Source organism: Pseudorca crassidens, chromosome 8, assembly GCF_039906515.1.
Source record: "Pseudorca crassidens isolate mPseCra1 chromosome 8, mPseCra1.hap1, whole genome shotgun sequence".
Taxonomy (NCBI): domain Eukaryota; kingdom Metazoa; phylum Chordata; class Mammalia; order Artiodactyla; family Delphinidae; genus Pseudorca; species Pseudorca crassidens.
Window position 1 is genome coordinate 48,508,063 of NC_090303.1, and position 26,929 is coordinate 48,534,991.

Here is a 26,929-nt window from a genome sequence, read left to right on the forward strand (position 1 = left end):
TGCCAGTTTCCTTGCATTTCTATGAAACCTGCACTTAGCAAGGGAGATACTCATTGACTTCTAGTTGCCTATGCTTGCCAAAATGTTCCTATAAAGAATTGAAGCTAGTTGGAGTTTGTGTGGGGTAGGAGTAGACAGCACCTCTTCCAAAGTGATTAAGTTAAAAAATCATGTAAGAAGTGGAAAGAAATGAAATGATGTTCTCTCAGAAGGAATAACTGCTGCTGTCCCCAGAGTGCTAACAGCATAGGTCAGCTTTCTCTAGAAGTTTTCAAAAGGGCTCATCAACTATGAAGTCAGTAACAGTATTTAATGCTGCCAACTGCACCCGTTGACACTAAGCATCACTGACACAACACCATCGTTGTACAGAAACAGGCAAATATATTAACTTAATGACAGGCCAACGACCCCCTAAGGAATGTGATTATATTGTGCCTGCTCTTGTATAAATGTTAGATGGTACATGCTGTGTTATTATTACTTTTTTTCCCCCTCAAAGACCTTTTGAAGTGTTCAAAGCAAAAGATGAGAGAAGACGTGTGCTACCCCAAATCACAAAGGCTAACATAAACTAATATAAACCAGCCTGGTGCCCACAAAAGTCTCTACTTTCACTTTTCTCAAATTGAAAGCAGTGTCCACTGGTTTCAAAAGGCCCTATCAAAACAAAACACTCAAGTCTGAAACACACCAACAGGCAGATATTGGTGAGATCAATTCAGTCTTACACGTTGGTTTCAGAAAGCAAAAAACAGGCCTACAGCACAGGCTAATACTATTCTCATTTCCATAGTTTTCTCTACCAAAATTGCCTACGCTTTTCTGGAAACAATGGACTTTCAGAACATAATGCTTGTGATAATGTGTTAACAGAGAAAAATGCAAAATTGTATACCTCTCCTCCAGGAACATAATATGGTAGCAAGAAATGTACACAGGGAGACAAGGATTGAAAGGTACATTGACAAGGCAAAGGCTGATTTCTCAGAATGGTGGTGTTGTGGATGATTGTTTCTTTTATTTGAAATTTTATTAAAATATTTCATGATTTTTAAAAAATTAAGAGTCAAAGAGAGAGGCCACAAACTGTCAACAAGATCTAGCCCACAACTACTTTTTAACAAAGTCACTAACAGTTAACATTTAGGAGACTGTTGCACAAATACTTGAATTTTTAGCTTCTCATGAAAAATTGAAAGATGTGGAAGAACTGGGTCCATGTTCCCACCTGAGCTCAACCAGCCTGAGCTGTGAGGAGACATCTGACCTTTATAAAGGGAGTACCTGCTAACCAGCTGCCACAGGCCCCCTCCCCACTCATCTCTATCACCTGCCTATAGGCACCCTCGTGGGAATCCTGCTGAAGGCACCTGGATTAAGAAAGTTTCCATGACTCCATGCATATTAACGAGCCTTCTCCTTTCTCTCCTTACATCTTTACATTTTGGATGTCCCCTCAGTGGTCAAATTAGAGAATGTCTATATCCGCTTTGAGAAGCTAATTACATAATCTTGGAATATACCTAGTGTGATAAAAATCTGGCAATTGACAAAATCAGAGCAGTCAATCCTGATGATTATAATAATTAGTAATGATAATAAAAACACTCTGGGGACCCAGTTCTCAAATTAATCAACTCTATTAAGCAAATAAACAAGACTTTTGCAAAATTAAATTTAGGGTTAGAACATCTCAGTGTTCTAGTCGTAAAGATTCTCATGGAAACCAAAACCAAAGTGGAATAAGAAGAAGCTGGATATATATTCCATTTGTCTTTGGTCCTTCCCTGCTTTCTTGTAGGCCTAAGCTAATGGATATGTCTGTGTTTGTGAAACAAGGTACATGGTGCTAAATTAGCCCATTCACGGAAGGATAATATATAAGTTTATCATTTCTAGGGTTCAAATTCAATGCTATGCCACCAAAAATAGTAAGCCACCATAAATGTAAACATAAAATGACTGGTACGCTGAAGATGCATGCACATTTAACAGTGTACAACAGAATGATGTGGTTTTCAGGCCTTTTTTTTGGCCGGGGGGGGCTTGTATTATTGACACCCCACCATGGCCTTTGTAAAGGGGAAATTCTTACCTTGTCAATGGTCCCAGGTCGCCTGAGTCTTGGCTTCCAGCTTCACTGGGAGTGCTCACTGATTTCGAGGAGGGAGACATAGGGGTTGGGACTAAATAATGAAAATAACAGGTATCCCATGTTAAAAAATGCAGCGACTGCACTGGGGAAGAGCAGCGTCAAACAAATCAAAACAAATGGGCCCAAATTAAAGTGGTTGTATGGCCAGGAGAGATTGAGATGGGATAAGGAAAAAAAAAAAAAAAAAGGAAAGAAAAGAAAAGGAAGAAAGTCAAGTGAATTTTTCATATTTTGGAAATTAAAATTTGAAATGAATTTAGACAGAATTAACTTAGGGATTCTAAGGCCATGTCCACCTTAACAAAGTAACATGGAGAATCAAAACAGTTACCCAGATAATTCAAGTCAAATCTCTCTCTAGCATGAACTATCCAGATACTTCTAATTCTCCACTTTATTTTGTTAGTATAGATGTGACCTATTAAAAAATAAAATGAGGTGTCTATAAAACTTTAAAAGATTATAAAATAAGTGATTCTGAATAATTTTAAATGGTCACAGGGAGTCAGAAAAGGCTGTTGTATGTCTGCACTTGGAGGGAAATCTATTGTCCATGGAGTATAAACTGCATTTGCTGTGAGAGACTAAGTGACAGATAGAGAAAGGGTAAATGTTGAACCTGGTAATTTAAAAATCTCTTTCAAAACAAAGCAAAATGCCAGGCTGCTTTATTTTTACACTTAATTAACAGTTTCATCCCGTTGTAATGTTTACTGTGTTTGTGAATTGTGTTCCTTTGCTTCTGGCAGCTCTAGAAAGCACTGCCATGTGCACATAAGCAAACTGCCGTTCTGCAGACAGGAGAAGCAAGTTCAAAGATCAAGGTCAGTGCAAGCTGAAAGTCTGAGAGCAAGGATAATAAAAGGAAAAAACTAAAGGAAATGCAAATGTATTTTTTTCTCTATCCTTCAGATACAAGCCAAATGTCCTTCAGATAGAAGCTGCCCCAAATAGCCAAGGTGGCTGCAGGCCAGATGAGAACGGGTTCTCAGTATCACACATGCCAAAGAAGCCATATGGGCAGAAAGAAACTTCAGTACGTAGTGTAGATTCCCATTTGGTTTCAATCATGTGCAATTTCCTTTTATTTATTTAATAAGGTAAAGGGTTTAACTATTTTGTCCAAATCCTATAACACAATGGCAGATCTGTCAAGTAACTAGGAATTTTCACGTGGTTCTACAATTAATTCACTGATTACCCTCTGCAATAAGTCAGAGGGTCAGTCGGAGACATGGATGAAAATTGAAAATGGAGTCCACCCTTGCCAGGGCCCTTTGGCAGGGATGCAGGGATAGTTCAGAATTTGGTCATGGTTTAGGGATGTTTAAACTGTTTTGCTCTTAAGGTTTAATTGCTGGCTTTATGCAGGTTAGGGGAGAATAGATATTCTACTATTGGGTTTAACCAGTGTTCACATTGCAGCAGAACTTCAAAGGCTATTTTGAGGCAAAAATACAATTGCAAAGTGTCTAATATACATCACTTGTCAACTAAGTAATAAAAAAATCTGTCAGCTCCTCAAAGAAGGTCCATCACTCAAATATCCCATAGTTTACCTCTTTCATACCACAAAGAAGCTAACAAAATAATCAACGTCTTATTGGGGTTCATTATATCATTGTTAGACATATGATTTTACCTACTACAAACTGAGGTTGAGTATAAAATGCCTTTTCATGGTGTTTTAGTTTTGTGTGTATGTATTAAATTATATTCAGCAATACTTAATAATTTGTATACTTATGATATATTGCTCTTTTTCTTATAGTGATATAAACACTTGCCATTTTGTTCTACATGGGATAATTTTTATTGTTAAGTAATTATGGAAATACATGAAAATTTATTTTAATATAAAAGCCAATGATGGAAATAAAAGAAGACAAACCACTGATAAAAGGAGACCTGTACTGCATTTATTTATATGTATTACTTTAAAGTTTTTGTTTTACTATATTGGATATCACGTAGTTTTACAGACACCCTAGGATTACTCTAAAATGTATGGAAAGCAAATGGATAAAGAAAAATAAAATAACTTATCACATGAGTGATATATAGTTAAGTGACAGAGTAAACACATTATGTACAAGTTACCTTCAACACAAATAAAACAAATAGTTGAATATCCAAACCCTGGATAAAATGAGGTCATGGATAATTAACTAGGAGTGAATGAGTTGGAGGAAGGGTGCTGCAGTAAAAATGCCGATGAGCAATGAAACCAAGATATACAACAGAGTCAAAGAAATTTAAACTTGTTAATTAGCTGCTAATCTGTCACCCTTCTAAGTTTTCCTTCAAATTTACCATCGAGCATTCTATTTTCATCATGGAATAACTATGTCTGTGGTGGTTATGAAATTCATAACCAGATTCACAGTATTTAGGTTGGCAGAGAGAGGCAGGGATTCAGCAATGAAAATGAAGAACAATTTTTTTTTCTTAATTTCGAGATTTCTTGTATTTACCATGTGGCAACTCATTTAACAAATAACACAGTGGAGAAGGTTGACTGCAGAATCAGCCAATAAGCAGCAAACTGCTAACAACTCTACAACCTGTCCTCCTATTTCCTTCCAGCCCCCTCAAATCCAAAAATAAATACATCTGACCCATAAGCCAAAGCGGTTCTTACAAAATAAAAACAAAAATAGACGTAAAAGAATAGTAAATGCTGGACATGGTATATCCCGCACAAGTCAAATCTGAGGAAATAGTAACACAAAGCACTTTTAAGTACCTAGAGGGGGCTCCGGCGATATCCCAATGCTTTGCAGCAAAGCCTCTGTCTCTCGGCGTTTGCGATCCAGGTCAGAGTCATCCTGAACTGGTTCTTTCTTCTGCTGCATATCAGCCTACAAAAAGTAGATGCCAGTAAGAAAAGTGAATAACAGAGTTAAAGGTATGCTTTTCCTGGCTGAAACTGATAAATGCATGGCAGAAAACACCAGGCAAAAGCCCTAAATAGATATAATCATGTGTATAAAGGATGAAAAAACACTGTAACTGCTCCATTTAATAATCACTAACCCAGTACTTTCTCCTTTGGTTGAAGGCTTTTTCCTGTCTCTATCACAGGGTATAAGAGTTTTACTCATTCAGTTTCGGAAGAAACCATCACAGCAAAATATTTCTAACTGGGATGTGATTTTTTTAAAAATTCTGTCTGGCTTTTTAAACCCCCTTGTCCCTTCTGGGAAGACATATGATCAGTTCTTGATGAGTGTGTTTGTAATATTCATGGGTCATGTTTGGAATTATGCAAACAACGAATTATTGGGATCTGACTAAAAAGTAAAGCTAGTTATGAAAATCTGTTACTGTACAATACACTATTATATCAGTAATCTAAGTTTACCATGGTTTAAATAAACCAAGCTAAAATGTTTATTAAAGCATGTGAACAATACTGATGTAAGTATTGTTGCTTAATTCTGATTTTCTTTTTTTTTCCTAAATATTGACATATGTCGTGAATTTTTAAATTTATTTATTTATTTATTTATGGCTGTGTTGGGTCTTCGTTTCTGTGTGAGGGCTTTCTCTAGTTGTGGCAAGCGGGGGCCACTCTTCATCGCGGTGCGCGGGCCTCTCACTATCGCGGCCTCTCTTGTTGTGGAGCACAGGCTCCAGACGCGCAGGCTCAGTAATTGTGGCTCACAGGTCCAGTTGCTCCGCGGCATGTGGGATCTTCCCAGACCAGGGCTCAAACCTATGTCCCCTGCACTGGCAGGCAGATTCTCAACCATTGCGCCACCAGGGAAGCCCAATTCTGATTTTCATAGGCTTCCATTATACATATTAACTCAAAGGAGAAAATTATCGTGTAGAAAAATACAAAACAAAAAATCATTTAGGAGAGAGACATTCTTTCCCCAAGTTCTATCTTAAAAACACATCTTGTCTGAGCCTCTTATAGTCAGATCCAGTTTGTCTTTTTATAGGATAGCAACAAGTCAAAATACAGGTTAAAGAAGGTTAGTGGTGGAATTCTGGGGGGAATTCTCGGGTCTCTTTTCTTTTTCATAACACAATTACTACTTAAGACAAGGCATTTGCCCCACATCTGAAACACGATAACATCCTATTTGATGTGCAGCTACCTCACGACAAGGCTTTGTGAGTTTACACGCATGAAGTTGTCTTAGAGCTTGTTAAAAGCCAATTATCCAGTTATCAGACACACCTTTCTCCCCAGGGGCAAGCTGGGCTCCCTAACAGACACATTACCTCTTTCAGGAGTGCAAAGTACATTTCAAAGCAGTAAGCATAATTTCTGTTGTGGCATCTAAAGCAGAAAGAGTTCATGCAACCTTGACTTACTCCCAGATGGTAACCTACACCCCAATTATAAGTAAAATGCATCTTTGCACATAGTGCTAGGCTCAAGGCTTCTGTTATTATTCGCCTCAGGCTTAAAATGCAGTCATATGTTTGAAGTCTACCTGTCATCAGAGGGAAAACTGCCATTATGGGGATCGATAAGGGCTAATGAGGATACTAGAAGATTCAGGCACTCTCATATAACCCAAAATTCTGAAGCGGCAGTTTAATCTTGGAAGATATCAAAGTTCACGTTCTTTCCCAATTTTAACATTTAAACTAGCAAGTTCCAAAGCTTATGCATACAACAGAGGCAAAGACAGAACTAAGATAAGAAAAAGGACCTTGCAGAGTGAGGATCTATATCAGTATTCACATACCATAAAGTTAAAAAAAGGACTGAAGGAAAAGGGGGAAATGAAAGAAAAGGGAATTATCACTGCCACTGCTAAAATACAAATGAAAAAATGAAGATAAGCAAAATTCATCTCAGGAAGCCAATACAGAATAGCATGGTTTTACAGTGAAGAGTTAAGCCATAACTGGACTGTCAGCTTTACTGAGAGCAGATAACGTGTTTATTTTGTTCACCACTGTATCCACACATCCAGATAAAGGCTTGACACAGTTGGTGCACAATTATCAATAAAAAAATGTGTTGAATGAATGAATATTCTGCCTTTGGTATTTGCTCTTCTATAGCTATAGAATCTAAGAATTACACACCATTCAGAGCAGTTTCCACCAGCTATAGTCCATTCAGTAAGCCCCTTTACACCACCACTGTGAGGAGGAGTCATCTAAGTTTCCAGTGACCCAGTGCTCATAACAAAGCCACTTTTCCTCATCCTTTCAACAAAAACTTATTTAAGGACAACGGAGTGCCGGTGGTGATGAACGCGAGAGATTCTAATGGAGCTTATGTACAGTGAACAGAAAAAGATCCATCTAATCTTCCTTTGAATAAACTTAGGGCATAATATCTATAACCTTCTGTCATGTATGTCCTATGCAGAAAGGCACAGAATCTGGTTTGTTTTAAAATTTATTCTCACTTTAATCATTTTAAAAAATAAATTTATCTATTTATTTTTTTATATTTATTTTTGGCTGCGTTGGGTCTTCGCTGCTGCACGCAGGCTTTCTCTAGTTGCAGCGAGAGGTGGCTACTCTTCATTGCGGTGCATGGGTTTCTCATTGCAGTGGCTTCTCTTGTTGCGGAGCACGGGCTCTAGGCGCGCGGGCTTCAGTAGTTGTGGTGCATGGGCTCAGTAGTTGTGGCTCACGGGCTCTACAGCGCAGGCTCAGTAGTTGTGGCGCACGGGCTTAGTTGCTCCGTGGCATGTGGGATCTTCTCAGACCAGGGATTGAACCTGTGTCCCCTGCATTGGCAGGCGGATTCTTAACCACTGCACCACCAGGGAACTCCTAACTTTAATCATTAAGCATTCAAAAAACATATTAGAACATAAACTGCGTGTCAACATGCATGGCCAGACACTGTGCAAAAATAGCACACCCAAACTCCACCTCCAATGTGTCACTCCCACGATACAAGGTGTCTCTACAACTCATTCTCTGCCTTCTGCCTTTTTTAATTCTTAAGGAAACAGACAATATAATGACAAATATTAGTAAGGATAAATGTCCATCTAGACGTAACAGAAGCTTAGGAAAGCTATCAACACTCAAAGTTGACCAGGAAAAATGCAAAGTTAGGTAACTGGGACTTATTGGAAATAAAGGCAGTTCCTAACTGTTACCAACTAGCACCTTAAACTAAACAATGTGTTACTTCATCCAAGGCAGTTATACCAAGCCCTAATCATGAAACCTCTGGTTTTTTCCAAGTAAATACTACAGAGTCCTAATACATTTTAATGACTCAACAAGGAGTTTTTGCATACTAGTGATTTAAAATATGCTCAGTGTCTCTCCCAGCAAATGGTATTTCTGTTTGTGAAGAGGCATCACAGCTGAGACCCAGAGAGGGTCTGTGAAGAAAGAAAATTTGTCAGCTGAGAATTGTCAGTCATTTTTCCAAAAACAGCTGCATAGCTGTTAGACAAACAAGTGAGGAAAGGCCGGGAAGCCTCTGTCCATCTTACCTTGCAGCAATTTGGCAGACGGCCAAGGACAGGACGAAATTTCAGGGTGGCCTCATTAAGCACACCTCATTGCTTTAAAGCCAATTTTTCATGACATTGGCTCTGTGTCGTAAATGGTGACCACTATATTTATTTTAAAATCAGATTTCATCCGTAATACCACAACCAAGCAAGCAGTTGACATCCAAAGACGCAGAGAGTGTAATGTTATACATGTACACAGTTTTCTGGATTCTGCAGAGACAACCAACCTGGGTGGTCCCAATTCACACTAGTTTTCAGTCATGGCAAAAAACTGTCACTCAGATTAGCATTAAAGAGCATTTCGTTTCCTTTTATTCTAAACTTGTTTTATTTAAAATATAAGCCTAAATAAAGTTGGAAAATATCAAACTTATAAGCTTAAGGCTATTTCTAACTCTCTACAAACAACACAAAAACTAGAAAATCTTAAACTTAGGAGTCAATGACCGTGGCCAGTTAACTAGAGCATTTCACAGACTCGGGATCTGAAGCTTCCAAGGAAATTTGCAGAAAAAAAATTCCGGTCCTTGGAAAGAATGTCTGTGACCAGCATCTCAGACCTGCCCTAACTAGTTTAGGTGTTCATTCATTCATTCACTCGTTAATTCTATAACCCTTTATTGAAGGCCTACTGTGTGGCAGGATCTGTGCTGGACATTGACTCAGTAATGAAAAAATACAACCCTGTCCCCAAAAGCTTGTGCTCTATTAGGAGAAAAAGACAAATGAACAAGCAAATGGTGCTAAATAATTTGATAAGGTCAAGGATAGGGTATAGGACTAACTCAGTCATGTGTTAAGAGAAAGGTATTAGAGAAGGCTTTCCAGAGGAAGAGACATCTGAGATGAGAACTGAAAGACATATGGTTAACAGAACAGCAAAAGCCAAGGGAAGAGAATGTTCATAAACTTCCTGTCAACAGAGAGCATGGCCCATAAGGTGTAATGTAAGAAGCTGAGTCTGCCTGTAATGTGGATTTAGGGAAAAAGGAGATGGAATGGAAAGGGGAGAGCTACTGTGCCTGTCTAGGACCCATGATCAGTGTGAGCTGGAGAAGGGGTGGTGAAAGAATGACCCCAGGTTTCTGATTTGGACAACTGGCTTGGCTGGAAGAGGGGTTCCTTCCTGAGACTGGAGATAAAGGAGGACCACTTCTGAGGCTTAGCCCCCAGGGGCATAAGAGCATTTGAAAAAGAAGGATCAGAAGAGATTACTTCCAGGTTTCTTTCAGCTACAAAATGCCATCATCCCAGGAAACTAGGGGCCTTGAATTATAAGACCCTTCTAATAATGGGGCATTTTTGAATAACGGCCTCCCTAGCACTGATCCTGACGAATGTATGCAGCCGTTCTACGGGCCCCATTTAGGGCCCATCTCAGGGGCAGAGTAACAGCTGTTTCTCACCAACCAGATCCTCTGCATCTTTCACTGCTTTACATCATCTCCTCGGATCCTCACACAACTCCATGAGGAAGGACCCACTCTTCTCTCCATTTTACAGAAGGGAAACCAGGTTCAGAGAAGTCCCAAAGTCACTCAAGGCCATTCTGCGAAGGGCAGAGCCAGGTTTCCTAGCCACATTCAACTTGAAAGCCTCTGCATAACCACTGAGTTCTACTGCCTCTGCCTGACAACACTGGCTTCTCAGAACAAACCAAGTCATCATAGTCTGACCCAAGGAAAGATCTTTTGTGGAGGAGATGTGGCTGTAGAGGGACAGGACTGAAAGCCAGGACACACCTTCAGGATGCTGCAGTGCAGTGGATCCCAAAATCTGGTCCTATTTAGATATTTCAGATCAAGAGACTCTGGGGAGGGGAGGCTGGGATGCTACATTGCCATGGGACTCCAAAGAGCAGAGTCAGGCCTCAACCACCCTGTCAATTTAGAAATGAGGAAACTAAGACTATGTAAAACTTTAATTCCAGAACTAGGTAGAGGCCCAGGAAGGCCCAGAGTCCAGGTGTTCCACACTCTCCACCACCTGTCGTCCCCAGTCTGCCAGGGCTCTGTCTGTTGCGTAACAAGCTAAATCCCCATCAAAGCTGCGTGGTATAGGAACAAAAAGGGTGGCCTGTTTCTACCAGACTTGTTTGCCTGTAATTTCCCCCCCAAATGTGTAAAATGATGAGGATGAAGCAGACAGCATAATTTGGAACCAGATTTCCCATATCACTTCGCATTTTGTGGTAATTCTTTGGAATTCAAGTTGGATATTAGAATGTCAGTTTAAAAGGAAACCGGTTATTAGTAAAGGATAACAGGTGCTTTAAAACTACAGTAAGTGTTGACATCTGAAGGAAAGGGAGCATAATAACTTAATGCTTTTTTTGGCTTTGCATGGAAATGAATAGCCATTCCTTGTCAATTCTCACCTCTACTTCACTCAAGACTGCATATGTAACAGCAAAGATCTGTGAAGGAAAAACATTACGCTCGCTGTCAAGGACAAATAAACTATGACATCAATCAAAGTGTAATGGTACCAAGAGAAGCAAGATACCAGAAGGCTAGAGAACAACTTCAATTATGTTTTACTTTGTTGGAAAATAATTGTTAGAAACCTTTTTACCTTGTTCTCCCAGCCTTATAGTGTGAAATAGCACTTAGCTTGTAAGGCATCAAAACACATTCTTCTTTTCGCTTAAAGAAAAACTCTGGGGCTTCCCTGGTGGCTCAGTGGTTGAGAGTCCGCCTGCCGATGCAGGGGACACGGGTTCCTGCCCCGGTCCGGGAAGATCCCACATGCCGCGGAGCGGCTAGGCCTGTGAGCCATGGCCGCTGAGCCTGCGCGTCCGGAGCCTGTGCTCCGCAGCGGGAGAGGCCACAACAGTGAGAGGCCCATGTACCACAAAAAAAAAAAAAAAAAAAGAAAAAAGAGAAAAACTCTGAGTAGGGAAGCAGCTCTGGTTTGTATTACACACAAGCATATCACTCTGTATGTAGTTTCCTTCTTAGAAAACTACTCAAAAATATCTGTGGCATCTGGTTTTTGTACAAGATGTGGGCTATTTCTACACCACCACAACAAATTGGAGAATTAAAAATAAACTATTTGTTGGATTCTGACAGTAGAAAAAAAACATGATATGGCAGCAAGGCATTGAACTGGGAATCAAGGGTCCTGGATTCGGGTCTAGCAGGCAGAAAAGCTACATTTCACCTCTGGATTTCTGCTGCTTTGTTGGCATAAAGAAGGGCCTTAATGGAAGGGCTCTAAAATCTCTTCTAGATTTAACATCTCACATAGCGGGGTCTACTATACTATCCACCCCCTTAACCAAAGGAGAAGAATGCAGCTTTCCCTTTACCAGACCTAGGATTCTTGTTTACCCTGAAAAAAATATACATTTAAGAAATCATGGTAGTGGGATGAATTGGGAGACTGGGATTGACATATATACACTAATATATATAAAATAGATAACTAATAACCTGCTTCATAGCACAGGGAACTCCACTTTGCTGTACAATAGAAACTAACACAACACTGTAAAACAACTGTACTCCAATAAAAAAAAATTTTAATAAAAATAAATAAATTGATGGAAAATACTTTTAACTTTAAAAAAAAAAAAGAAAAGAAATCATGGTAATCCACTGGCATCATTGTCTATCTTTCTCCTAAAATGTTCTGGCCAGTAGTTTTTTTAAAACCTTCCCTTGACATTAACACTTATTAAGTAGTAACTATACCCTAGGTATTGCTAAGTGCTTTATAAGATTAACTTTTTAAATCCTCATGATCAGACAAAATAAACACACTGCTATTCCCATGTTAAGCACAGGGAACTGAGACACAGAAAGGTTAAGGAATTTCTAACAATAGCGATATCACAGGCCACTTTCAGGGTTCTATTCAAGTCTGGGGTAAACCAGGGGTTCAGGACCTCTGGACCAAATGCTATCTACCGTTTATGTGGTGCCTGGCCACTACATGGCAGATGTCAATGACTTTACTACTCTTCAGTATGTAGACATCACTCATGTTATTTAGGTACTGTAAAAGCATTCTTTTACAGGGTCCTCTTTATCCGTTTGACCAGCCTCTCGGAATCAAGTGATTCTCCTTTCCCCCTACCCCCCAACACCCCAGCACCCAGTACTTACCTCTTTCTTTTTCCTCTCCTCTTCCTTCCGTTTCTTCTCTTCTCTTATCTGTGCTAAGCGCTGCTTTTTGCGCTCTAGCTCAGCTTTTAAGTCACTTTTGTCAGACATGTTGGTTTCCTTGGAGCAAAAGAGGAAAAGAAGTGAATATACACAAACAACTTCTATTATCATCGCAAAAATCATTCAAAAGGAAATCAAGCTTGAAAATAGAACTTTCTGGCAATAACAGATTGTATACCTTAGCCTCTGCTGATGAATCAAATAAGTCAGATCTGGTCTCCCTCTATATAAAATCTTCCCTTTTCACGTATACATAAATATTTGAAAAAATACAGTGTTATAGTCTATTCTGGTCTGAAGAATAATAGCAACTTACTTCAGAATAAGTAACACATTTTCCGTACAAGTTTCTTAACAACTAAACAAAAAGTTAATAAGAGAATCAAAAAAGAACCATCACCATGACTTCCAATTTAGACGACAATGGACCAATTCATCCCCACACTGAGAAAAGAAAATAGGCTGTCATAAACTCTTAGACACATGCCCTGCTCAAATTTCTATGGGCTCAACAAACATTCCTCCACTGAGACTGGGCACATGGAGATTTCATTTTGCCTAATATTATATGCATCAGGGAAGACAGCCACTGAAGACCTAACATGTTAATCTTCTTTTCCTGTGAAACTCCTCCTGAACTGTCACAATTAATTTCATCTCCAGTACAAACCTATTTCTATAAGACTTTCATTTGCATACTGAATGCAACATTGCTTATCCTGGCACTTCCCCTTTTCAAAGCAAAAGATACTTGTGAACACATGAATGAGGAGACAACACCATGGCAAGTTCTTGGGACCATTTATCTGAACAAGATTTTTAACGTTAATGGTGATGATGATCCTAGTGGTGATGGTGCCAGAAATTTCAAATAAAACGAGTTTGGAGAAGATTCTCACCAATCTCAATGATTATATTTGCCTCTTTTCTGCTCCCAACTGGAAACTAAGAAAATGGAGACACTGAGACATGAAGAACTCCTCTCTGACCCAAATTCCTAAAATAAAGTAAAAAAAAAAAAAAAAAAAACTAACCATAAATGTCACGAGTATTCATTTGCATACTACTTGTATGCAACTATGATGAATATATAATGTGTCCCTGAGTAGATGACAAAACGAGGGAAGGCAAAAAAAGGCATACAAAGCAATGAAAAATCCTCAAACTTACTGTCACTGTCTTTACAAGGTAATCAAGAACCTGCAGTCACCCTAAGACACTTTCAGATGAATACACACAGTTGGGAAGTGTACTGTGTTCCTACTGTCCTACCATACACATTCTGGCTCATAATGTGATGGCAAAGATTTGCGAAATAATAGCAATAATGCTCATGATAATCGATCTCTGCTATTCATGATCATGCTCTTCATGTTTCAACAAATATGTGTTGAATGTTTAATCTGTGCTAGGCATTCTCTAAGGTATCGAGTACAAAGATGAGCAGAGCCAGATTCTTTCCTTCAAGGAGTACATAACTCAACTTTGTGAGCATGTGGTGTGGCTGGAAATGCTCCTTGAGAGATCGGCTTACTGAGTGCCAGATACTTTACATTTATTATCAAATTTAAATACAACAATCCGAGGAGACCAATATTATTATGAATGCCTTTTTCACAATTCAGATAAAGGAGACTCAGCAAGACCTAAGACTGCATAGTCCATACATGGAAGGACGTCAATTCAAGCATGTCCGTGCTCTGCACCACTACACTCCACTGATCGCCAAGGTACAAGTTCAGAGGGGATGCAGAACAAGAGAATAATCAAGATCTGGTGGAGTGGGCGAGGGTGAGCTTTAAGGAAGAAGTGGAATTTGAACTGGATATGGAAGGTCAGGAACTAGCACAGGAAAGGGAGATAGAGACACAGAAAGGCCTGCAGAAGAGAGAACCAGCAGGCTGTGTACAAGAGACGCAGATGAATCCAAGTCAAGAAATACAAACTTTAGTTGGTAAGAATGGACCTGTGGAGGCAAGTGGCAAAGACCTGAAAATACAGAAAAGTGAGTTCCATTGGGTGTAAAGAGGGTTGGGAAATCAGCAGAGAAAGTGACAAAACAAACACAGAATACAAATTTGCCTAAGCCTATTCTTGTCCCTGCCTGGGAAACAGATAGGAGCAGAAACTAGAAATACACAAGCTGCGGGGAGGCTGGTGCCAACATCTCTCTGGGTCGACTGCACCTGCACCGGGATGGTAGGTGAATGTAGAGACAGAATGTGCTGGGAATGTGGACTGAAGAGAGCCCAGCCAAGAAGGAAGACGTGACTCCTGGTAGCCTTTAGATGTGGAAGCACATGAGAAAGATTCAGTAACAATTCAACTTTGAGACTGTCAAGAGGCTGTCAGTGAAACTGGGAAGAGAAGGCAAATAAGGAAGTGATGAAAAAACTTTCACTGTGTCATAATTTAAGTGTCAACAGGACTTCTGAGCAGAAAGAACGCAGAGATACAACACTGCAGGTGGGTTGAGAAGCTGGATGGGGACTGGGGCTGTGGAATGGAGCGTGAAGTCTCCTGCCAAGGCCTATTTAAACCTGAGTCACAAATTCATTGTCCTTACAGGTGCCAAGTAGATAACTGAGGAAACAAAGCAGTGGCTGAGGCCAGCCAGAGAGGAAACATTCTGCCTGCGGGAAGCAGTTCTATTCGGTTCCAATCTGATGGCTGACATGGAAGAACATGGACCCAAGCAGTTAGATCTGATTTTTTCCCCAAGAGAAGCCATACAACTGATAAAAGTAACATTTACCACTAAAACACTGTTAGCCAGTAATTTTCAACACCAAAAAACCTGATGGGAGAAAACTAGAACCTAATTCCAGAAGGCATCTGAGAAGTTACATATATTCTTCCCCAATGGGGGCCAATCTGATCTATGTTTTTGATATTTTTCTGCTGTCAAAAACGAAATGTCTGATCAGAAAAATTACTGTTAAAGCAATAGTTGTGTCATCCTATGTTGAAAGCAGCCAGTGGAGACTTCTTAGAAAAACTTTAGAATTCTCTAAGAAGTTTCCCTCTCCTCCACATTCCCTTTTATCTCCCTTTCCCAGTCCATCAAAAGTATCTGGCATGACTTCAGTTACATATTATGGTTGTTAAAGAGCAAACCATGTAATAGAACATCCTGTATTTGTTGTGATTTTCTTACGAAGGACTTCATTCAACAGTGGGAAGTAAGGTGTATTCTCAGTACATTTTTGCAAAGGGCAAAGGTCTTCTTAAAACTGATAAATTTGTCTGACAATGTTGGTCATTTAAGTTGGTGTTACCAGCCATAGAGCCAGTATTTTAAAAATAAACAACAATAACACCAAGGGAACTTTAAAAAAAATTATGTTATATAGTGACGTTTCAAATAACACTTAACTTTTTAAGGGCAGTAGAAGCACAACATTAAAAGACAGCTACAGAGTACCTTCCACTTATGGATTTTTGGATCTTTTCCAAACTGGACACTTTGCATCAACACCTGGGAGAATAAGAAATCTCAAGAGAACACCTTGTAAAGGGTTTGGAAAGTACACATTAGAGTAAATGAATGGGCTTTACACACAGTGAAATGGCTTAAATAGTGGCACTAAATGCAGTGTCAGCACTGAACTCCACAGGCTTTCCCAGGGGGGCTTGCCAGTCTGACCCACTAAATCTCCCTGCACATTAAACAAAGCAAATCGAGGAACAAAGAATGGAGGACATGAGTTATAGAGCTTCCTGGGGCTAATGTAGGTCATTGCAAAGGCAATTTTGGTGCTCGCAGTTTAAGAAAATAAGAGTCAAAGCTACCTGCTGTTAATTATTGCTCACTTGCTGCACACACATAAAAAGCTGGTCTCTTTTATTTACAAATGGCAAGGGGTCAAGTAGATAAATCAAACCCACCTCTAGGTGTATATCGCCTCCCTGTCTGATCATCCACCTACTCTCCCACCCACCAGCCAACTACAGCTCAACTCTACCCTGGCTTAGGAACACTTACAGCTGTCTCGCCCCAGCTCCATCCATGGCGGGGTCAGTTGATGCACTGTTTATGATGCCTGCCCAGCTCTTCTCCTAGCAGAGTCCCATGTTCCGAATCTGCTCTCCAGGGTGACATTCCTTTTGCCCACATTCTCTCACAACCTACCTGCACTTGCCCGATTCATGCTCCTATTCCCTCCCACGTCTGCATCTCAGCTCTCGCCCTCCTGCAAGTTCTCCAGCTATCACTGAGTACAATCCAATGTCACCTCTTTTTTTTTTCTTTTCTCATCCTGCAAATTACCCCTACCTGACAACAGAAATCTCAACAGCTACTAATCTCAATTAGGGTATGGACTCCATACCCTAATTCCCAACTGTAACTTTTTTCAAGTTTAAACTCCCTACTTCTGATTTCCCTCTTTTCCCCTGGTTCACCTTATATCCCCTTGTTCACTATGACTCATCTCCATCCAACCTCCCAAGTGTTTCAGTTCTCACATCTTTTGTTTCAGCCCATCTTTGAGCTCAGTAAACTGCCATTGTTATCATCCGAGTAAATGAATCAATATAAGTCAAGAGCTTAATACTGTGCCTGGCAAATATTAAACACCTAAGAAAAGTTGCTTGTCCTCTTCCTCCTTCTCTTTCTGCCCCTCTTCCCCTTCTGCCTCCTCCTCTTTTTCTACTATTATTATTAGTATTACTATTTTTTTACCCAGCAAACTCTTTCCCCCAACTCCACCCTAATTCAATATCCAAAACCATCCCTCGAAATTCACTGCAAAGGATCTAAACCTAAAAAAAACTTTAACAAGAAACAAACAAAACAAATCAAGCTCATAGACACAGAGAACATATTGATGGTTCTCAGAGCTGGGGGTGAGGGAATGAGTGAAATGGGCGAAGATACAAACTTCCAGTGAGAAAACAAATAAATCATGGGGATGTAACATACAGCATTGTGACTATAGTTAATAACACTGTACTGAATATCTGAAAGTTGTTAAGAGAGTATATCTTAAAAGTTCTCAACCCAAGAAAAAAAATTATATAACTATGTATGGTGACAGATGTTAAACCAGACTTATTGTGATCATTTCACAATATGTACAAATATCAAATGATTATGTTGTACACCTGAAACTAATATAATGTTTTATGTCAATCGTACCGTAATAAAAATAAATTAAATATTAAAAAGTTACAGTGAGAAATGCATTAAAGGTATAGCATGCTTCTCAATCTAAATGGGTTATAAAATGGAATGCACGTGGTTAAAGAGATGTGACTCAAAGAAAAAAATATTTTTAAACAATTAAATGTAGTCATTTAGTAGTAGTAAAATTCTTCTCCATTTTTCTGTTGAACATAGGGATTACGTATCAAGCTGTCCCAGGCAGGCATCCTCCCCTATCTTACCCACTTCCCCCAGAGGATGGAGAGGCACATGGAGAAATGGTTTCTTCTCTAGTTAAGAAGTTGGTTACAGGGAGGGTCACTCCTGCTGTTCCATCATAAAAATGTCTCACGGTCCTAAGCCTCAAAGAGGAAAGAACGTAGAGAGGAAGGAAGGAGGAAAACATGAGAGAACGACATGGACACTCAGGAAGGTAAAAACAGAAGTCATCTCACACCTGCCCTTTTCTTCTCAATTCACCCTGCATCTCCTTCACATTTCTTACTCCACACACATCCATAAAGAAAGGAAAATGCTCGGCTTTTCTCGAACCCAACAATGCGACCCATCACCTTCATTTTCATTTCTGCACATATGGTCATGGGATGGTTTGATCCTGTTTAGAACCAAGCGTCTAACAGAGGAGAAGCAAAGGGTTTAGCTCTGTTTACACAGCTGCCAAGCAACAGAACCTCCTGAGGCTTAGCTTTTCAACCGTCTAGATCTCTATTTCCTTTCAGTTGTCTAAGTTGGCAGCAGTTTGAGATTCCATTTCTAATGCTGGCATATGCAAATGTATTTTTAAGCTTAAAGTCAGAATCCTAGGAGGTTTAAGTCATTGCCCAGCTGTTTCCAGACGCATTGAAAAAACTACCTAGAAACAAGTTCTCTTTTCCTGCTTAAAAACAGTTGTTCCTGTCAGCTCTTCACTATCAGCTATTGAACTTTTCATCTGCCACTAGGTACATGTAAGAAATTTGATCTTTCACAACGTCCTTGCACCTGCCTGGCTTCTTATACAATATAGCTGCCTCCTTCCACTTGGATGGGAGGCCAAGGGATGAATGGGACCACAACCATTTTTACAGCTATATCACACTGTCAATAAAAAGAAGGTGAGAGAAATCTCAGGACTTGGCTGGTGAAAGATGTGGGAGGGTTATATGCTAAATTTGTACAGCCATCAGTATACTGGGAAAACAAACATTTTGATAAAATCCATCTCATGGGGGGTGCCCAGGCCTCGTCTACTCATATTGTAGATGAGTTCTCAAACGTTTGGTCTCAGCATCCCTTGGGACTCTTAAAAATTATTAGTGACCTCAAAGAGCTTTTGTTTATGTGGGTTACATCTATTAACATCAACCATGTTAAAAATTAAAACTGATAAAACTTTAAATACCTAATAATTCTATAATAACAACACTAACCTTTTACTTAACATAAAACTTTTATGAAAAAATAGGCACACTTTCCAAGACCAAAAAAAAATCATAAGAAGAGGGTATTTCTTTTATATTTTCACTTCTCTTTTTAATATCTAGCTTAAAAGAAGTCAACTGGATTCTTACAGGTGTTTGTGCATTCAATCTGCTGTGATGTGCTATTTTAGTTGTAAAGAAAATCTCGTCTCACATGAATGTGTATTCTGAAAAACAATGAGTATCTGAATAGCCTCTCAAAGTAACTGTGGATATTCTTTGATATTACACCAAAAATCAACAAATGGCAGTTACCAAAAGTTCAGTTGCAATCTTGAAATCACACCAGTCAATGAACTTTTTTGTACTTTGTTACATTAAAATCCATTGGTCTGTTTTAAACTTTGAATGAATCTTTTATTCATGTATGATTTTATAACATTATGCATTGATTATTTAGAAAATTATGCAGACTTCTCAAATATCGACACATTCCATTGTACAACATCCAAAAATCACATTTGGTACTATCATTACCAAACTCTTCAGAAGGGTCTTTAGGTATGGTAAAGCTGTACAGCTCATGGTGGCAGATATAAGTTTCCCAAAACTCTAATTTTTGCTTGAAGCTCAAATTTTATCATTAGCAACAAATATTGTCAATTGTGTTCTTGAAGTGGCAAGCTCACGTCATTGATTTTTGAGAAAATTTCTGCCAAATAACCAAGCCTAAATAACCATGGTTTGTCTATGAATTGTAGTTTCAAGTAAAAAATAGTGTTTCTTGAAAAAAGGCAGCTAATTTAGCTCACAACTCAAACACTGCACAAATGCTTTTCTCTAGAGAACCACTGGACTTTGGTAAGCAGCAGAAGTGCCTTATATGCCCCCATTTGTCACACAGAAAAGATGTGTGCTCAAGGTTAGAGATTTAATGTAACTAGTATTTTTTTCCGCTTCATGAAGGATACTCTTAAGTGAAACTATTTGTCTTTTTAGCTGCAAGTGTGTGGCAGTGAGGTGCAACACCACTACTAGGAGTTTGGTGCCCTGTCTCAATTCATGCTAAGGTACTAGCAGTTTGACCTACCATCACTTTCACACAGTCCTTGCAAATGTCAATACAGTGGAAAAGACAAAAAACATTTCAGCATTATGAAAATAATTTTGACCTTTACAGACCCCTGAACACATCTTGGGACTCACAGGGATCCTCAAACCACACTTTGTCGTAATCTACTTCTGATAAGATGGAGTTGATTCTAAAGTCTATAGAGACATTTACTTAACAAAATTTTGCTAAGAGTTTATATTGGCAACCTAAACAGAGGGGGTTAGAGCTCTTTCTTTTGCAGAAAAGAAAAAGTAAAAGATAACAGGAATAAAATCACTGAGCACAGAAAATTCAGATTAGAGTCAAGAAACTACAATGATTTAGAAATATATTTATAATGATTTAAAAATACCAGGAAGATCTAAGACATCTGGATACATCATTAGAAAGACTGGATTTAGGGAGATGAGGCCTTGAAGAAAAGGTTCCATAAAACTTTGTGTGAAGGATTTCTTATTCCTCACTTGCCTACACCAGGTAATAGGTAAGGAAGACAAACTAAGAAGCCTTCTCTCACTCCCCATCCTCCTCCCCCCATAACACACACACACACACACACACACACACAATTAATGGGTCTTCTTCACCTTGCGAAGTGAACTAAGATGGTTGTTAATAAAGTGAAGGCTTCTCTGTTATATGAAAAGTTTTTATTCTTTTAATTTTGCTGCTTTCACAATTACAATTACACATGTTTCTTTCAAGATAAGAAACTTTAACGATTACATAATCCAGTACCAGTATTTTACCCATAAACAGGGAAACTGAGCTGCATTTATCTAAAGTGTACAACTATTAAGTGGTCGAGTCAGAACTGGAAACACCAAAACTCTTTATTTCTTGAATATTTTTCATTAAACAATGCTTCCTTTTCAGGGTTTACTTATTCAAGATTTCACTCCCTTTAGTCACAAGAAAGCTCTTCTTAAACAAAAGGCACTTACGGTGGATCCTGATCAGTCTACTTTCGATCACTCTCTATCACCACCTGGTGGCAGCAAATGTAAATTGCATGGGAGAGCTGACAGGAGAAAAGACTTTGCCTCTGAAATTCCCAGCCAGACCTCTAAGCCAATACTGGGTAGTCCCAAGCACCACAAGAGCTTCATCTACATAGGAAGGATCTATTTATGTTAATAGAGAACAGGTTTGGAGGGAAAAAAATCTTCGTATATACATATAGTTAAATATTTATGTTGAGTTTTCGAGGCTCCTCTTAATTTTATTCATATTGGGTTGGTTCTTGACTAGGAAATCAGGCAATATTTCCACAGTAAGCTGTTAGTATCTCTCTTCTTGGGTCTGTGAGCTATATTTAAGATTGTGTTTGCATAGTGTCTCTAGCCCTACTTTCATCACTTCAAGATTCTAAGCTACCCAAATTGTACTGCCTCAGCTGTAACTTGAGCACCGGCAATTGCAGCGCATTAAACAGGAGAGCCTCTCCAGCACTCAGCACAGAGGCCCATGATACTAGAGAGAAAAACCAATCCATAGGGTACCTGCCCTGTCATCTAGTTAACAGAATAGAGACGAGGGCTCTTCAATTTTAAAGGACTCAAAACCCATTGTCAGCTTTGCCAAAAGTTCTGGAAAATTTTGAGTCATTTCTGACCCCTACAGTGCATTCCATCCATTTAAAGACTCAACGTGCTTCTCTTTGGAAAAGGAATTGTTCCTCAATTAAGAGATTCACTCATTCATTTCTTAGAGCATCTTCCCTTGGGAAACGCTCATATGATATCAAACGCTCAGGAAATGAGCATTTCAAGGACCATCCTTGAAAGAATATACAACTAAAGATGGAACAGTTAGGACACTGGAAGAGAAATATTTTGGCATTGGGTCCCAAAGAATCTGGGCAGAAAAGGGACTGGAAAATAGAATCAGAAGAAAGGAGATGGGAGCCTTCTGGACAATATCACAAGGAAAACTAGAGTGAAGAAAGAAGTGAGGCCTTACACAAAGGATTCTGTAGAACACCTAACCTCAGGTTGAAATAGATGGGAAAGATGTATCACCTGCCTAGGCCAGGTACCAGTAAAGAAGCGAAACAAAGAAGGCTACCACCACTACTACACTTTATATGAGATTATGTATCTGTGCTCCTAGGGGTTCGAAAGCACTTCAAAGCAAATAAAAACGAGCACTCTCAGGGAGCACGTGCAAAGTGGCAGCTTCTCTACAGACCCGATGTGAGCTCCCTTCAGCACTTGCACAGTGGCTCCTCAGCCTGCAACTGAGCTCACAGTAGACTTTCAATAAACACTTGCAGCTATATAAATGGGTTAAAGATGGCCCCTGTGTACTGGCCTCTATGTTGTTCACTTCTCATCAGGCTAGGACCACTAGATTTGAGCACCCACCAGCATCAAACACAAATTCTTACACGTCCAATCGCTTTAAATATAGCTCAAACAAGCACATTTTTAGCCACTTAGAGATCTTCTGCTTTGCATACCCTGCAAAGTTGCACGCACTATCTGCCAGTCATAGATAGGACAATGCTGTGGCTATGAGAGACCTTTAGCAGCCCTTCGGCGCTCTCGGATCCACAGGCTCCCCCGCTTGCTCCAAGCAGCACCACCAGAACACATGGCCTCCCTCTGATTCCCTCTTCCCTTTGTGGGTGGTGGCCCCATGCTGCTGTCCCTGGAGGGTGTCCTTCTATCAGGGGCAATCCCCTCTCATGCAGTCCCATCCAAGTGCTGCCCATGTTGTGCCACAATGCCACCTCGTGATCCTGTTTTTCCCTCCATCAGCCCTGAAATCCTTGAACTCACCATACCCCGCCCCCAGCCAATTTTCACCAGTCCTCCCAATTTTACACCTAGTATTTCCAAGCCCGCCCTCACCTATCCATGCCAATCCACACAGCCCAATGCCAGGCTTCACATCACTCGTCTGACAACTGCAACCCTGTCTCCGTGCAAACCTTGCTCCGCGATGACCCTCCCCATCCTCCACAGGGAGTCAGAATGAGCTTTCTGTCATTCAAATCTGATGAGTACACTCCCTTGCCTAAAACATGTCCATGACTCCCTTTTAGTTGCAAAATGTGTCCCAGCTCCCCATCACGGCCCTTAAGATGCTCTTATTGCCCACCTCTCGATCCACAGAGGCCTCCTCTCCCTATTTCACATTTTACTGGCACGTACCAAGCTGTTTCCTTCCTTTGTACCTTTGCAAATTCCAGAAATGCTCTTCTCACCATTCATTACATGATGATGCCTATTCATCTTTCTCTCTCGGCTCAATCACATCCCCTCCAGAAAGACCGCCTACGGTCTCAAGACTGGGCCGAGCACTCTCCCTGGCGGCCCTAGAGCACCTGAGGCTGGCCTGCTGAGACATGAACCACATGTTCCACCTATGCGTGCCTCTGTTCTGTTCATACGATGCTCTCCTCCTGTTACACCAACAGCTCCTCTAAAGGAGGGGCCACATCTAATTTATCTCTGTACTTCTAGTGCCCAGCAGTAAGTGCTCAAGAATATCCCTTGAACTGCTAAATTACCATTAGACAGAAGTGTGAGATTTTCCACAATTTCACTATTGGGATTTTTCTAATCATCAGTATGTTGGGTGAGTGCACTAAGGTTTTCAATGATCCAACTCAGAAAAGTTCTTCCTTATTCTGCAACAAATCTTTATTTCCATGGGCGTGGGGGTGGGAATTGATTTTTTTCCTCCATTAGGACACGTGCATCAAACCCACAATCCTAGCATTGCCTCATCCATTGTACCATCTTTTCCTAAATCAGTACATCATATACCCATTGATATAATGTTCTCCTGCCTGGCTTACATTTTTAATCTCTGTTTTTTGACTCTAAAAGGATTATTTAGCAAAATCCATTCAATTTATAATTGACACCCTCCATTATCTCAGCCAAAAACTCAGCAATCTAGAAGCCCAAAATGCCTTGAGGATAAATCATCATGCTGATAGTTGGGCTTTCTCCTTAAAAGTGATGTAAAAATATCAGTGCTTAGAACAGAGCCATCCATTGCACTTGAAGCTGTTTTCTCTGAGTTGCCAAGATGATAAATGAACGTGTCTAAAAATAAACGACTCTCGGGTAACCTGTGGGGCTGATCTTTAAAATAACTGATAACAAGCAAATCTTCAGACATGACTAACTTTAGCTTTGACTCCTTGCCTACCATCCCTATAAAGGGGCCAGATGTTCTGCACAGCAAAGTTAAATCAAGACAGCCCTGGCTGCAGAAGACCTAAATAGACATTTCTCCAAAGAAGATATACAGATTGCCAACACACACATGAAAGGATGCTCAACATCACTAATCATTAGAGAAATGCAACTCAAAACTACAATGAGGTGTTACCTCACACCAGTCAGAATGGGCATCATCAAAAAATCTACAAACAAATGCTGGAGAGGGTGTGGAGAAAAGGGAACCCTCTTGCTCTGTTGGTGGGAATGTAAAGTGATACAGCCACTATGGAGAACAGTATGAAGGTTCCTTAAAAAACTAAAAATAGAACTACCATACGACCCAGCAATCCCACTACTGGGCATATACCCTGAGAAAAACATAATTCAAAGTCATATTTCATAATAAGTTCATATTTCATAATAAGTTCATAATAAGTCAAATTTCATAATAAGTCATATTTCAGAGTCATATACCACAATGTTCACTGCAGCTCTATTTACAATAGCCAGGACATGGAAGCAACCTAAGTGTCCACCGACAGATGAATGGATAAAGAATATGTGGCACATATATACAATGTAATATTACTCAGCCATAAAAAATAACAAAATTGAGTTATCTGTAGTGAGGTGGATGGACCTAGAATCTGTCATACAGAGTGAAGTAAGTCAGAAAGAGAAAAACAAATACCGTATGCTAACACATATATATGGAATCTAAAAAAAAAAAAAATGGTTCTGATGAACCTAGGGACAGGAAAGGAATAAAGACGCAGACGTAGAGAATGGACTTGAGGACACGGGGAGAGGGAAGGGTAAGCTGGGACGAAGTGAGAGAGTGGCATGGACATATATACACTACCAAATGTAACACAGTTAGCTAGTGGGAAGCAGCCGCGTAGCACAGGGAGATCAGCTCGGTGCTTTGTGACCGCCTAGAGGGGTGGGATAGGGAGGATGGGAGGGAGACGCAAGAGGGAGGAGAAATGGGGGTATATGTATATGTATAGCTGATTCACTTTGTTATAAAGCAGAAACTAACACAACATTGTAAAGCAATTATACTCCAATAAAGATGTTAAAAAATGTTATATAAATAGAAAAAAAAACATTAGTCTATATATATATATATATAGACTAATACATATATATATATGTGTGTGTGTGTAAAGGTCACTACTTTAGGTGAGTATCACTTGTCCTACATACTAAAAGGTCACTGTGAATTTCATCACCACGCATGTTGGTGTCTCTAAAGATTGTGCACTCATATCTTTACCTGTTAAAATGAAATGACATCTATTTGTTTCAGATACATATATTATCATTTTTCAAATATTCATGGAGGTAGTAAATTCATATTTGTTTAAAAAGAAAAAAAAAAAAGACAGCCCTGGCCAATAGGGCTGCCTATTGAGGGCACTCTATCCTGATAGAGGATACAGGCAAATTCAAGCTGCCCAGAGGCTCTTGCAACTCACAAATGAGAACGAATTTAAACTATCATACTAAAGGAAATAAAATAAAGACACATTGATAAAAATAAGGGAAGGAAAATTTTAATGCTTAAATAATAAAGTCAAAATAGATTTTTCTCAATATATATGTTCACAAAGTCAATTTGTTTTTAATCTTCTAAAAATATAAGTTATTAAGATATCTCTACATCTTCAAACCACTTCATTCAATACCCTCCCAAATTAACTACAAAATACAAATTTGTAATTAAGCCTACCTAATTTTAAGGACGACTGATCTTGGTTGAAGTTATGATGAGTGGAGAAACTCACATAGAGAGGGACCTGCTAAGTAACACTCCACCCTCCCACCAAAGCAAACAGCTTGACACGTGAAAAGCCAAGATTCAAACCAAAGTCTCCAGTGGCTCTTAACTACTGCCTATGCCCACATCTTTATGTTTTTCTCGTCTTCCCTCACCCCACGCTATTGGCTTTAACATCTGTACTGGTTTATTCTATTTCCCTTGTATTCTTTCTCTGCCGTTGTCATCCACTTTATGTCAGCAGTTTCCCTTCTCACGTTTGTTCTACAGGTGATAAAGAATAAGACGGCTGAGAAAAACACAGGACTACTAAAGATCTTACAAGTCAACATAGTCTGTAGCACTACTGTGCTCACAAGAAGGCAATAAGAAGGCTCCACAGAGTTGGTGACTTAACAAACCATCCCAGAGGAAAACCAGACCTGCGGACAGCAGAAGGTGAGGGGTGCATCCCAGGCAGAGGGAAGCATGGACAAAAGCAGGGAGATAGGAA

The 26,929-nt window shown here is 39.6% G+C and overlaps 1 protein-coding gene across 6 annotated transcripts in view; it reads right to left on the minus strand.

The window, feature by feature from the left end:
* The window catches only part of DYNC1I1 (dynein cytoplasmic 1 intermediate chain 1), a 338,694-nt gene that overhangs the window by 285,221 nt on the left and 26,544 nt on the right, over positions 1-26,929 (minus strand). For 3 of the 6 annotated variants that reach the window (XM_067746359.1, XM_067746362.1, XM_067746358.1), the window contains exons 2-4: positions 12,732-12,848; positions 4,905-5,019; positions 2,099-2,240 (exon numbers count right to left, since the gene is read on the minus strand). In XM_067746359.1, the coding sequence (XP_067602460.1) occupies positions 2,099-2,240; positions 4,905-5,019; positions 12,732-12,839 (365 nt within the window). In that variant the 5' untranslated portion in view covers positions 12,840-12,848. Of the gene's footprint in view, positions 1-2,098; positions 2,241-4,904; positions 5,020-12,731; positions 12,849-13,690; positions 13,779-26,929 lie in introns of those variants that run through there. The other 3 variants (XM_067746363.1, XM_067746361.1, XM_067746360.1) reach the window with 2 other exon arrangements.